Source organism: Protopterus annectens, chromosome 8.part0 (genome assembly GCF_019279795.1).
Source record: "Protopterus annectens isolate FY-2018-M chromosome 8.part0, PAN1.0, whole genome shotgun sequence".
Taxonomy (NCBI): domain Eukaryota; kingdom Metazoa; phylum Chordata; order Ceratodontiformes; family Protopteridae; genus Protopterus; species Protopterus annectens.
Genome location: NC_056741.1, coordinates 736,096,449 through 736,110,943, shown reverse-complemented (window position 1 = coordinate 736,110,943; position 14,495 = coordinate 736,096,449). Strand labels below are relative to the sequence as shown.

Here is a 14,495-nt window from a genome sequence, read left to right as displayed (position 1 = left end):
TCGGTTACCAGAGGTTGAATTTTTACCCTAAGACCCCTGGGAGTAATACCCTTCGCTATATGCGCTTTGAATAATTTTAAGTGCCATACATTGGATCTCATTGCTTTCATGTTTTTGTTTAGAGTCTGAAATAATTTTTCACAACATTGTTCAGGATGATCAGTGTTATTCAAATTAGTATTATTAGATTGTTGTCCAATTCCAAAAACGGCCAAATCTTCCCTATCTGAGGAGAGGCCAACAAGAATGCTGTTTAAGTCCATATTAAAGTAATTATTAATGTAAATTGCAACCAGAAATTTCTTATAGTAAAAATCTAATTAGCACACACAACACCACGTCCTAGTATATCAAATATGTATATATTCATATACATTCAGTTATCAAATCTGGACAATAATGGCATTCAACCCACTAATCCACATAAGTATATTATTTCCAAAGATGTTGGTAGAAGCCACGTCCAGAAACCAAAATAAGAAATTTGGACAATAATGGTAGTTGTGATGTCAAAAATATGACTAAATGAATGAAAAAACAAGAATATTGTGGTAAGAAAACAGATGTATCCAAAATTGTCAACATTATTCAAACAGTTATTGAAAACAATTTTTAGTATCCTACAGTGCTGCGAAAAATATAATATACTAAAAGCTGTATAAAAGGTCTGAAAGCAAGTTCTTCCACTAGTATGGCAATCAAAAATCGTATATGAAGACCTTAAACATGATAAGATATTCACATTAAGTACTGTTAAAACACAAAGGTATATATATAATTCCACAGAGGTATCTGAGTCACTCAGCCGGCATTGACGAACAATAATTGTTAACTAATTGGATATAATCTCAAAAATCACAGTGCTGGTACTAATATATGATATCATAGAGTTGATTGTCTATTTAAATGTCAATTAATTTGATTGTCAGTTGTCTGAAGAAGTTTGCTGAAACAGTAAACGAAAGCGCTAACTTTATTCCTTGTGTTGGAGTTGTTTTTTTTTCCTTCCATTTTTGGAATTAGTTCACTGTTTTTTAGTTTTGTCTTTGTCTGGTACTAATAGTTGCCACCAAAATGTATGTAATGATACAATATAGTACTTGACTGTTGGTCAATGAATATAAACTTAAATGTACACCAACTAAATCATAGCCCTTATGATATATATGAGGCCTAGTCAATAGTTTACCAGCACCCTAAAGAGGATAAGACCAACAATATCAAAGTAAATTATTAATACAGTATCTACAAAAGTAAACCATTTGTTAAGATTGTCCAATAAAGTAAAAAGTGTCCCATTGGTATATGCCAGTAATGAAAATCAAGAGGTAAAAGACCCCTCAAACCAGTCCCAGTTCAATATCCAGACATATGAAAGGAATACAGCAATTGGCTGTCTGCTGTGTCCATAAAATGATGTTGATAAGTCCAAAGAAAAGTCCACCAGAAAAGAGATGAAATATTAGAATAAAATGTTCAAAGGCAAATCATGTATCCAAATTCCACTAAACAATTTGCCGCTACCTTGGAAAATGGTGCCACTCTAGTATAGAAGATGGCCTGATAAATGATTGATCCTCATACTAACGACGAAAGTCCAGTAAAACATGTAACAACATATCCAAACCCCGTCTATGAAAAACTGTATATGCTAAATGGTTAACACCTGTTCGATGAAGTCTTAAGTCACCAAAATTGAATAAGATATTAACAAAAAAAACTTTTTTCAATAGATATAGTTAACGCTGAATTATCTAAAAGTGACACAAAATGTTATTATAGCCAGAATTGTTCTCTATGTAGTCTTACTATAGAACGCCATACTCCTGATGTGTCCGTGATGAAAAATGGACGCAATATACCCACAATGACTCAGCCAAAGAGTTGAACGTAATCCCAAAAAGTTTTAACTTAAAAAGTCAAGCGGTGTTTTAAGGAGCAAAAATGGAAGCATACCATCCGTAGCGCTGACAGTTTATATTGTTTTGTCGCTTCCAAGTTGTCGCCAATAACCAAATGATCGCAACTAGGATTCACCCCAGCTCCAAAAAGCACATCAACTGAATACAAGAGAAAATCTTTTCAGGTGCATCTAAATCAAAAAAAACAATTCTTTGCCAGATAACGAAATGGATACTTGGTCAGCCTGGAAAACAAGGAGCCCAATAATTTCAGTTACCAATGAATGTGGTACAGATCCATGTATAAGCACGCCACATTGGATGATTGCTGGATGGTTTGGAGGTCGGATACTGAATACCTGCAGGAATTTGCTCAATATCTTAATGACAACAAATGGGGGATTACATTTCACAATTAATTTTGATCAAAATAAGATTACCTATTTGGATGTCATGATAACTAGGAATGCAGATAATACACTCAGTACTGAAGTATTTAGTAAATATCCAGAATACAATACCTTACTCCACGCATCCAGCTTTCATCCCAAACATATAGCCAGGAACATTCCAAAATCGCAGTTTATTAGAATGAGACGTATTTGTTCAGAAGACAACACTTTTGAAACTTTTAGTCATGATCTGACTAATAGATTTAGGGCAAGAGGTTATAGTATGGGTTATGTAACCACTGCCAGGAATTCTGCATCACACCTGCCCAGAGATGAACTTTTAAGATACAAACATCAAGCTAAGAATAAACCCTTATATAAACATAGTACCTTGTGACTCACCACTACCTATGGGAGGAATACTAACAAATTTATTGGCATCATAAAGCATCATTGGAATATTCTTACAGCAGATTCTGCTTTGTCCAATTACATACCTCATTCATGTTTATTTTCAGGAAAGGGAAGAATTTGAGGGCCTTTTTCAATCACTACAAACATCATTCAGAATCCAAACAACTACAGATGGCCCAGACCACAATATTGGGTGATAAGCTCATAGGCTGTATGCCATGTGGCCATTGCAGTAATTGTAAACATGTACTAAGAACAAAACAATTTTCCAGTAATAATACCAGCTATGTATTCAATATAAAGTTTTTTGCTAATTGTAACACCGATTGGATTATTTATATGGCTTCTTGCAATTGTCATGCTTTTTACATTGGCCAAACTTCAAGACCTTTTAGGCTAAGGATTTCTGAACATTTAAGTGACATCAAATGCAACAGAGCCAGTAATGCACTATATAAACACACTCTAAAACATAACACAGCCAAATTTCATTTTACTGTTATTGACAAAATAATAGGTGACAGAACACACAAATCAGGATGGCATAATAAACTTAATATAAAAGAGAAAAAATGGATAGTTAAACTGGGTTCACTTCTTCAGCCTGGACTTAATGAATATTTATGAATGTCTATATACATATTTATGAGCTCACCAATCTTTTTTTGTGTTTAATTAATTCTAACATATATATGTCTTCAATTGCTTATTGTGAATTTACACTGATGAAGGCTAGGTAAAATCCAAGCCGAAACCGGTCTGTTATTTTCAATTGAAGCTTTTCGAATGTTTAACTAAATAAATTAGTTTTACAGCCCACAGTTGCTGGCTTCTTTCATTTTGCTTATATTTGTTTTAGCCGTGCAACAGTTTCTGTGCAGGGGAAAGATATTTGGATACAGAATCAGAATTACCTAGATGTAGTCAGGCCTTGCTGAGTTTAATTCTGGTGGTTGCCAGAAAAACAATTACTAGAAAATGGAAATTAAAGTTTAAACCAACCATACTAAAAGTAGGGAATATACTAACAGAGAGAAAAGAACTAGACGTGGGATTTTTAGAAAAGGGTTAGAAAAATTACATAGAAAAATGGAAATTTGGGGAACAATACGTAGAGAGTAATGTTTTGAATGAGGAATGATGTTTATGGGGAAGAAGGAATTGAATGAGCTATATAATGGTCAAATGACAATGACTGTATAGAAGATTATATGTGATGCATGAGGTTTGCAACTGAAAATATATCAATATGGTTTTGATAATTCAATAAAGATGTTTCTTCTATTTCTTGTTTAATAAAAAAAAAATCGAATTATGGTAAGTTCCTAACACAAATGTGCTTCCTACAATGCTGTAGAATTTATCTCTTCTATAGATGCTGTGCTTTCAATCTTCACTTTTATTATTATTATTATAAGTTGTAATGTTAGTTTTATGTCAGAATGTGTTTCATTCCCCTAAGATAGTAAATGGAATGTAAGCATACGCTGAAACTGTAAATGTAACCTACTTAATTTCCTATGTATTGCTACCATCTCATTTCTACAGTGGTTCCAGATTAGAATATGCCGTCTGCTTCCTGGACTGTTTAGTTAGGGTTGCTGTCCAACCTGTATCAGCCATTGTGCTAATATGTCTGGCTCATGGTGAAAGCAAATGACTTTTTTCAGACATATTTCCAGTGTGCCATCAATAGTACTTAATGAATAAGTCTGAGTTACAGTTAGATCCAGCCTTAGGAAACCTAGGCAGCTGCCTAGTGCCCAGTGCTGGTTCGGGGGGGGGGGGGGGTGGCTGGCTATACAACTTTAAAAAAAGAAACTACTGCTTTCCTGCTCAGCTTGGTGTCTGAGCAAATGTTGCTGTTTTAAGATTTCCTGCTTGGTGTACAACAGCTCCAGCCTTTTCATTGGCAGATGCTTACAGGTCTTGGCATGAGATTTAAACTTGCAGCAGAATGGCAAGCATTTGTATTAAATGCAAGACTATTTGTACAGTATCATGATTTTTTTTCTTTTTCTTTTTCTTTTGTGCAGCAAGAATTGACTTGTCTTTTCTTGCTTTCATCTTTTAATCCAGAAACTTTTAAAGTCAGCAGTATCAAAATAATATTTAGAAACCATCTTTGATTTGGGACCCTTGTCCTTACTTTTGGTTCTGTACCTGATTCTGAAGATAAGAGGTTGAGAGTTATGTAGGATGCAAGTTATCAACCTTTCTTCTGCCAAGTATGCAATAGTACCTCAAATAATGTGGAATAAATGGGCCAAATAAGGAACACATCCTAACAACATCAACTAGGAAGCTCACAGGATGGTTAAAATGTGTCATTTTAAATGTTATAAAAAGTTATTTTAATTAATTAATATGATTCAGTATTCTATATCATGGATGTTAGTGACAGAGCCGGTCAGTGTAGAACAGTGAGGGGCATTATAGATTCTTACATAAGTAATAGGCAATTGGTCTGCAGACCATTTCAAGCTTAGCCAAAAAAGCCCTATTCAAAATTTCCCTTTAGCTTCAAGGAGAGCAAGAAAAGATACATCAGGAGAAACTTTGAGGTTAACAAGCCAATAACCCAGGTTTATCTTGAAGATAACAAGGGTGCTACTCTGCTTAACATGTAGTCTAAGTTTCTTTCAGAGATGAGGATACCTGTTTTATTTATCTGCTGATGAAGGTTTAGTTCTGTTAACTGAGTATTTGATACACCTTTAGTTCTGCAAGGGAATAGAAGATCAAAAGGGGTTGAATTTTTCATGGTATGAAAGGCTAGAGACTGAATACACAGAAAGAGCTGACAGTCGCTCTTGATAACTAAGATTTTTGAGGCCATTGATCTTTTTCGTTATGATGTTCTGAGGTCTCAAGTTGTGTGATACATTTTTAGCATGTGTTTATCTAAAATATTATATAATATAATATATTATATTCAATGATGGGTCTGATAAAATATGAGTAATGGGGAATTAAGACTTCTTTGGATCTAGTAGAGATGCCTTTGGAAATTAGATGGGCCAGATAAAGGCTTTTGAACTACTGTGGAAACATGATGGTCAAATGATAAGGAATTATTAACAAAAGTACCCAGATCTCTTACAACAAAGGGGGTTGATTGGAGGAGTACATCTCCCATATGAAGTGAAACTGTTTTGTTTATGAAATAATTTGAGACCATTGTCCTTGCAGCAGTTGTTGTCATGGTTTAAGGTGTGTTAGACCAATCATGACTCAGTTGATGATAAAATAACACATAATTGATAGTTAACTATAGGGCAGAATTGTTGCCCTGAAGGTCAAAGAAATGTAGTCCAAATAGGAGAGGGCCCAAAAAAGAGCCCTCTGGTACACCACTGGTAACTGTTTTGCTTTCAGAAGTGGCACCTGCTACTCTAACCACATGGCTTCTATCATTGACTTTTTAAGACTCAAAATGAGGTCTGTTCCTCATACCAAGGTACACTTGAGATGTACGATGTGAAAAGAGAGAGACAGAGAGAGTCAGATAAATAACTAGATTGTAATTTTCCTTCCAGGAGTAGGTGGTACAGTGTCACAATGACTATACAGAATTCTCTTCATGGAATTCAAATGTGGTATAACAGCTGATTTGCATACCCTATATGCATTGCTTTACAATTACATACTATGTCTAAATTTGAATTTATTTTAAAATCATGATGTTCTATACCAGTTTTCTTTCACTGATATAGTAAAAAAATATTTTGCATTGCCTCATTCATAATCAATTCAATTATACTATAAAATACCCTTGGAGAAACCTCTGTTATATAGCAGCTAGGTCAGACTATTTAGTGTAAAAACTCTTAAGTTTTGAAGCTTGATTTTCAAATGATGTCAGAAGGGGTAGCTATTATTGATGATAGATATGTTGTTTTCTTTCTGCTTTCCCCGGTTAGGGGTTGCCACAGTGGAACTCCGGTCCGCTAATGATTGGCAGTCGATTTTTATGGTGCCGAGGTGCCAGCCCGACGCCCAACCTTCAACAAAAGCACACCCATTCACACATGTCTTTTGAATGCCACACAACCGCGGGGAGGACATGCAGACTCCACACAGAAGGCACTCCAGCCGAGAATCAAATGGGAGAACCTCTTGCTGTGAGGCGACAATGCTACCACTGCACCACCATGGCTTACTATTATTGATAATAGATATATGGAGGTCAAATGAGATCTAGGTGTCCTGCAAGCATGTAAGCCTCTACCATCTCAAAAAATGTATGCTGTATGCAGTAATATTTCTAATTTTTGTATAATTTGTGAATTGTTGAACAAAAGCTGCTGCAGCATTTATGTTGTTTTTAATTGTTTTGTTTTATTCTTTGCACTAATTAATGAATTCATTTAGTAATAGGCCTGGATTGTGTTATATAGTCTAAACATGTTGCATTTTTGTAATATATTTTCCAGTACATTATTTACAATCTCCAGCAACTGCTGAGGGGTTGACATTTACAGGTCATACAGTCTTCATTATTTGGAGTGATGATCAGGACAGACTGATCTTTTGCATTCAATGTGTAGTCATTGTTGCATAATTCTGTGATAGTCTTCCCCGTAAGATCAGATTGAACAGAATTTCTTCATTGAGTTAAAATTGTTGTTCTGACAGTTGGCACAAAGGACTAAAGCTCCAACTTGTTAAAGAGTTGCTTTCATGCCACTCAGCTTTATAGATTTTTGCAGAATGTCCTTATTTTTGGTCTATTCCTCATAAAATTTGTGGTTTTCTGACAAATCACTGTGATGATCTGAGGGTTGAAGTCACTAAATAATTACATACATTTGAGTTTCAGACTTCATATCCTTCAGAAAATGTATGTTAAAACAAACCCTGTTACTGTAAGAACTTTCTAAATTTATTAAAGCAATATTTAAATTATGTACCTATTTGTGGGCCTTTGTCCCCCCATTTTGTCAGACTTTGTCCAGATTTCTTGTGCTAAAAGGTTGAAAGGTATGGTTGCTTCTATGGCAAGGGTGAAAGTTTTATTTATTTATTTTATTTATTTATTTATTTTACATTTGTTGACCGGGATGGTCCGACTGGATACATGTCCATTTTCAGCGGAGGCCCGGGGAGAAAAGCTCCACAGAGGAAAAAGTTACACTTTCATTTATATGCAGATAAAGTACACTACCTAATGCAAGTAAATAAAATTCGAGATACACATAAACAGAATTAGAGATACACAAAAATACTTCACAATTGTTTTAGATACATTGTAGTTGATATTCTAGGTTGATATCCCATTACTTATAGAGTCAAGTCAGGCAATGGGGAGCTTGACTTCATAAGTACCAGTGGTGGTGGAATTAGTGGGTGTGAGCTTACAAATTATTTAGACTAAGTTTTGAATCTTTATACCTTTATTTACCTACTGTGGGACATTGAGCAACTCACTCAACCAGACAGTGCTTTGGAGCAATTGGGAATTTGAGCTAGGCTCCTTAAAGATCACATGGAATGCATGCCAAGTAAGCATGAATCTGTTGTTATTTTGCCAGCCATTCCCTATTACATAGCTGAAATAATTCAGTAAGTGTTATGGCAATATCACCAGCACTTCATTTTTAATGCAATACATGCAGTTTATTTTTCAAGGGCAGCAGATGAAGCACTGAAATTCAAAGTTGTTTGTCAGCAGCAATCTCTGCATTAGTAACAGTTCTCTTTAATGTGGAATTATTCAGATGACTTTTACTTCTGGATATTGATTAGGCTATGCTATCAGGTGGTTAATATTTCTTATACTCTTCTTTTCAAACTGCGCTACACATGGCTGGATTTCATGGTATGATAATGCTAGTGATTCATAGGCTCATAGGTGAATAATAGGCTAACTGTCCTGAAGGGCTATTTTAAGCCTAACCATTAATTCAAGGTAAGAATCAAGTCCTGTACTTCATGCCTATGAGCCACAGACATTAACCATTATGCCAAACCCAGCTGTTTATACAGTTTTATATAGTTCATCTAAAGCTGCCAATAAAGCACATGTAATTTATTTCTTCATAAAATTAAGGAGCATACATAAGTCAACAATGTGGCTTACTGTTGGTGGGGGTGGGAAGCTCTCTGGATGGTTTTGCTCTTATCTGATCATTTTTAAACCATCTTTAATCTAGTAGTTTGGGACTAGTGTGCACGTGGGTGTGATTTAAGTAGAAATATGTAGATCACTGTGTTTGTATGACACAAATTGCAATATGTGACTTTTTTTCACAGACATCCAAGAGGATGCAGACAACCTTGTTGCTAGAGATGTCTGCGTATAAAATGACTAACCCTGTTGAGTTAATAAAAGTTAGTCATCATTAGTATGTCTTTGCAGGACTAGTATGCAGTTGTATAAAGCAGTTTGGAATACTTTCATGTGGACATTTTTATCACAAGTCAGTCGTGATGTGTACACAGTTGATAGTGTAATTGTTGAGTACAGATGTTGGGAAATTCTAATGACAGCAGTTTGAGTGGCCTTTTATAATTATAATGCTCTAAAATAGATATTTTTGACATTTGTTTCACTGCTTACTAGAAAAGTTCAAAATTACAAACTTAAAACACACTGTAACACATGTTACTGTATTAAACAAAAATATAATTTAAAATAATCAAAGATGAGTCAAACAACACACATGTTTATGTGTGGTCCTAAAAATGTGTACAGGGTGGTGGGTGTTTTGAAAGCAACCCAGGGCCCAAGGTACACTTAATCTGCCTCTGGTCAGATACATTTTCAGTAAATGTGCATTGATCTTGATGAGTTTATTTTCAATGTGAGACCACCATGTGTTATAAATGGCCATCAGTGTTTGCACTCTAAAATTTGAAATAAAAGTTTTAAATTAAGCCCATATCTCTAAAGAAACTGTAAAAGTAAAGAGGAAAATAGCATGCAGACTTCCAGCTTTGAACAATGTTTATCATTTTTGGGAAGAGACAGTCAAGTAATGGGGCATTGGGATGGTTAAAGGTCCATTATACTGTCTTGGGCCCCATCTGACCATGATCCAGTTGTGCTCTGGGTTTCTCTCCCCTCCCTCTTTAATTTCTCTTTTCTTTGGACTAGAATTTTTTTCCTTCTATAGGACAGAATTTGTCATCTGTTTGTGAGTTGTTATCTTACATCAGCACAGTGTGACTGCAGTGAGCATCACCTTCCTGTAAATAAATGTTTTCTTGATGAGTGCACTACCTTCTTTCAGGGCACTTTAATATCTCTTACTACAGAAAACATTAGAAGAAATCAAAAGCTATCACACAGTTGTCATTTTCATTTAAAATGTATGGTTATGCTGAATGTAAAACTACTCTAAAACTAGAATTAGTTTTAAAAGAAATGTATTAGTAATTTAAAGATGCAGATTAAAATGTGATGTCTAATTTTTTGCAATTTTCCCATTTATTTTACTATTTGAGATTATTTCAAAGATCCAGAAGTTCAAAAAATTGGTATCTGATTTTTGTGTTTTTATCATTTAATTTCATTAATTAAAATTCTCTTTACAGGTACTGATAGTGAAGATAGCATCAAGTTTAGAAAGCCACAGAGATATTCCATGCCTGATCTTGATAAAAAGTTTGTTTCTGATTTGGAGGTAAATTCTTCTTCTTCTGAAGCGAATCTCTCAGTGAAGCCAAAGAAGAAAGAATCCATCCCCACATCAAGATCAGAAAAACCTCTGGACATAACAGACAGAAGAAGCTGCTATGTACAGAGTCAAGCCCGTGTCAGTTTTCGGGAGCCACTGAGCTCCACTATTCAGATGGAGTCGATCACAGCTGAAAATGAGAATGCACTTCCTGGGATGCCATTAGCTGAGGACCAGACTCTGGAAAACATTTCTGGAGAAGGAGGAAGAGCTGGGCGGCATCGTAGCTACCGCCGACGGCGGTCCCAAACAAGCAGGCGAGCACATTCGGACAATGCACTTCATCTTGCTACAGAATACAGGTCTCATTCAAGGGATCGTCCTTCCCTGTACAGCAAAGAGGAATTTGAAAAAATGATGGCTGCACAGGAAGGGGCCACAGAGTACAGCAACAGGGCTCTAAATAAAACAGGGACTGCACAATGCCCTCCTTCTACTGTGGACCTTCACGTAAGGAATCGGATTGGGGATCCATACCACGGACTTTACTGTACAGATGATGACTGGTGTTCTACATGCTCTTCCTCTTCAGATTCTGAGGAGGAAGGGTATTTTCTTGGAGAACCTATTCCACTGCCCCCTTACCTGCAATCCAGCACTAGCCGCGATCCCAGGACTTTGTCCTCTCCCACTTTGCAAAGCAAGGGTATGCGTAAGGTGCATCGTAAGGGCTCTCGAAGGGACAAAAACTGCATTGTTTCATAATTTAATGCTGGCATTTTTAAGGAGCATTTTTGGGGTGGTAATTTATATTCCGTTTACAGAATTTTTCTGTAAGAAAGTCTTTCAGAACTGATATTTGGAGCTGAACATATAACTGCCATAAACTGTAGAAAAAAAACATCAAAACATTTCTATTAATTTTGTAACAGACCTTGTAATACAGCTATTAAGAATACTGTGCTACAAGTTAGAAAACTTCAAAACATGATCAAGGCCTATGGCAAGCATGTAATTTCAGAGTAATATTTCTGTCTCATTCAGTGTAAAACAATTCATAAAATGCTTTGGATCTGTATTTATCCATTTTTGTCTTATTTCAGTCTCCAAATCAGAAGATCTGGTGACTTCCCTTCTTGTTTTTCCTAATCTGGATTTCTGTGTTGGTGGCTAAATTCTGTTACTGCTCTTATGCCTGACTGCATCTATGTTGTGTCTACATCTTCCCGACCAGCATCACTGAAAGCACTTCTTTTAAGAGCATGCTTCATGTCACATGCGTACATTGGAATTTGCTTTGCAATGGTAATGGCATCACAGTAAATATCAGGATAAAAAAAGGAATTTTCGCTGTGCATGTAACACTCTAGTTGCAGTTTAGGGTATGACTAGTCACATAAGGTAAAGAGCTGCTCATCTGTCTACATGCATTTATGCTCTTGCCTAATATCTATTGATACATTTGGTCACACCTGCAGCAGGTGGACTCTGCTGACATTATCTATTACAGGAGGTATCACAGTTGTGAACCATAGGTCTGGATCTCATGTGAACTGTTTTTTGGCAGTGTGAAGTAAGGGCCCCTTACTGTCATCATGTCATTGATTTTTGTGATACAGAAATATGGGAGATGCCTGCTTGCTGGGAAGGGTGGTTGTGTTATCTTTACTGTGCAGTTTTCCTGTTGTACTTGCATGCCTGCCTTCTACATTTTGATCTGGTAATACAAATATTATGTATTTTCTGTGCTGGGATTCATACTGTAGTTCCCAAATGTGCCTCACTGGGTAGGGATCCACATTGGAATGCTTCTACAGGTTTGCTCAGCATTCATATTTTTGCACATCTCATATGGTACTAGGCAGTACGTACTGTCTATAGAGAGGCTATACGACCTACTGTACTGTACAATCAGAGATGAATAGTCCAGTGATAAAAGGTTTCTGCTCAGTCTGCTTATGTTTATTTACTAGGGTAGGGCATTGATCAACAGTGACCAATTTCAGGCCCAGTCCAGGCTGTTGTATATATAAACAACTGATACAACAATACAAAATGTACAAAGTGTTTTAAACAAAGGTCAAAAATCAGTAACAAACATGAATTTAACAGCAGAGTATAAACAGTCTCACAATGTATTTACATAAATGTAATATTAAAACAAAATTTGGAAGGAAGGAGGAAGAGGGAGGGAGTGAAAGTAGATGAGAGAAAATTATGTATACAAGGAGTAGTTGTGAGGTTCTTGTAAAATACGCAGAACTGATGGCTACTGAAAGAGAAGATAGGCTGAGGAAGTTTTTACTTTATATGGCCTACGTCAGGGCGTTTGCACTTGCTCTGTCTCCTCATGCATTTCTACTAACTTGGCTCCTCCTCCACTCCTAAGACTTAAGCATGGTGGTTTACTGGTTTTCTTTTACTGCATGGAAACCATAAACAACCATTTCTTTCACTGAACGCTGGGCTGGACTAGTCTTTTAAGTGTGATCATTGCTGTATAAGGTACTCAAATAATTTGGTGGGCATGGCATTCCTACATCCTTTCATGGTTTCATGCTTTCTGTAGTCCCTACACAGGTTTCTTACTTGAACTTCACCTTACAGTATGTATTTTAGAGCACTTCTCTGTATTTTTCATTCCAGAATCAAAGTGGATAAAGCCAAGTACAGGCACATACAAGTGCCTGCACAGAGAAAACCAGTCACTACCTGTTTTGCCTCAGTCTGTATTTTTCTTAATTAAAATAATCGTATACTGTTGAGTTAGGCAATGTTGGCAAGTACATTTGATTTATTCTCTAGCTTTAACTACCTCAACAAAACAAAATGAAACACACAATACTTGGAAAAATATTTTAGGTCAACAATAGTGTTAAACACTTCTCTAAGTATGAAGTATTTGAAAATGGTAAGAGAGTTTTGTTTTCATTACAGAAACATATCTGAAAAGTGTTTTCTAAAGTTGAAATAAAGTAGGTCTGTACTCCTGTTTTACATGGAGTCCAGTGTTTCATGATGTTGCTTTGTTGATGTATATATGATCCATTTATTATAACAATATCCCTCCTCTTTTTAGGAAGCTCCATGGAATCTTTTACATCCAGCTGAGATGCCACTAATGTAGGCATATGAGACTTCCTTTTAATGTATTTACCAAAGGATGGCACACTCATGAGTGCGTAACCCCCCTACCTCCCTTACCCTACATTGTAGTATCAGTAAGGAAAAATTAATCCAGCCAGATGGTATTGGAATAGACAACACAGTCCTTTGATCTTCCTGTATCAAAAACACATTCTGCCTAAATATGAAAAACATACTTGACTGAGAAAAGGACAGATAAATCTGATATGCTGTTTGTAGTTGCTGTCATTGTCTATTTATTAATTTTATTCAACAAATGTAGACGTCATCATAACACAGACAACTTAAAATCTAACAACTTTACGTAAGACAAGTACATCAGTTGACTGATCACGTGACACACAGTACTATTCTGATTTATAAATACAATAAAATCAAAATCATGATTAAAAGAAAGTTAAATATAAAACAATACATGTATTTGTCATTGTTTTAACCAAGTCATTTGTTTATGTCTAAAGACATTTGATATTTGTGTCTGTTCAGCCCTAGTGACTGATCACTTAATCTGCCACCCTAGATCTACATTCTGGAACTTATTTATATTCCCTTTCTCAAGAATCGCCCATGACTAAATCAATACAAATAAATAAATAAATTGTGAAGTTTATGGTATATGCAGAATGTTTATATAAAAGAGCATTTGTATAATTCCTAGACTTGATGGCATGCACAGCCCCTTATTTGTAGAATTAAACTTACTTATAGTTTTAGTCAATAAGTGCTTTCACAATTTAAACAAGTAGCTATGTGTACTAATTGCTTACTATTACAAGCGTATCTAGAATTGATACCTGGTCTAATCCCAATGGCTGCAAGAGCAAGTGTAAAATGTATATTTAGAAATCTAAACCATTGGTACTAACCACAGGGGGAAGTGTCATTTGCTTTATTAATATTTGCTGCAACATTTCCCCCTGTAGTTGTTATTTTCTGAAGAACTCTTCAAATCTGCACCCCTTTTTATTGATGAATAAATATTTAATGACAATCTTTCACACTAAATCTGTAAGTCTTAG

General features: G+C 35.7%; 1 protein-coding gene across 2 annotated transcripts in view; it reads left to right on the top strand.

The window, feature by feature from the left end:
- The window catches only part of PRICKLE3 (prickle planar cell polarity protein 3), a 1,188,758-nt gene extending 1,177,347 nt beyond the window's left edge, over positions 1 to 11,411 (top strand). For both annotated transcript variants that reach the window (XM_044080198.1, XM_044080197.1), the window contains one exon: positions 10,247 to 11,411. In XM_044080198.1, the coding sequence (XP_043936133.1) occupies positions 10,247 to 11,094 (848 nt within the window). In that variant the 3' untranslated portion in view covers positions 11,095 to 11,411. The remainder of the gene's footprint in view (positions 1 to 10,246) is intronic.
- The last annotated feature ends 3,084 nt before the right edge of the window (positions 11,412 to 14,495 follow it).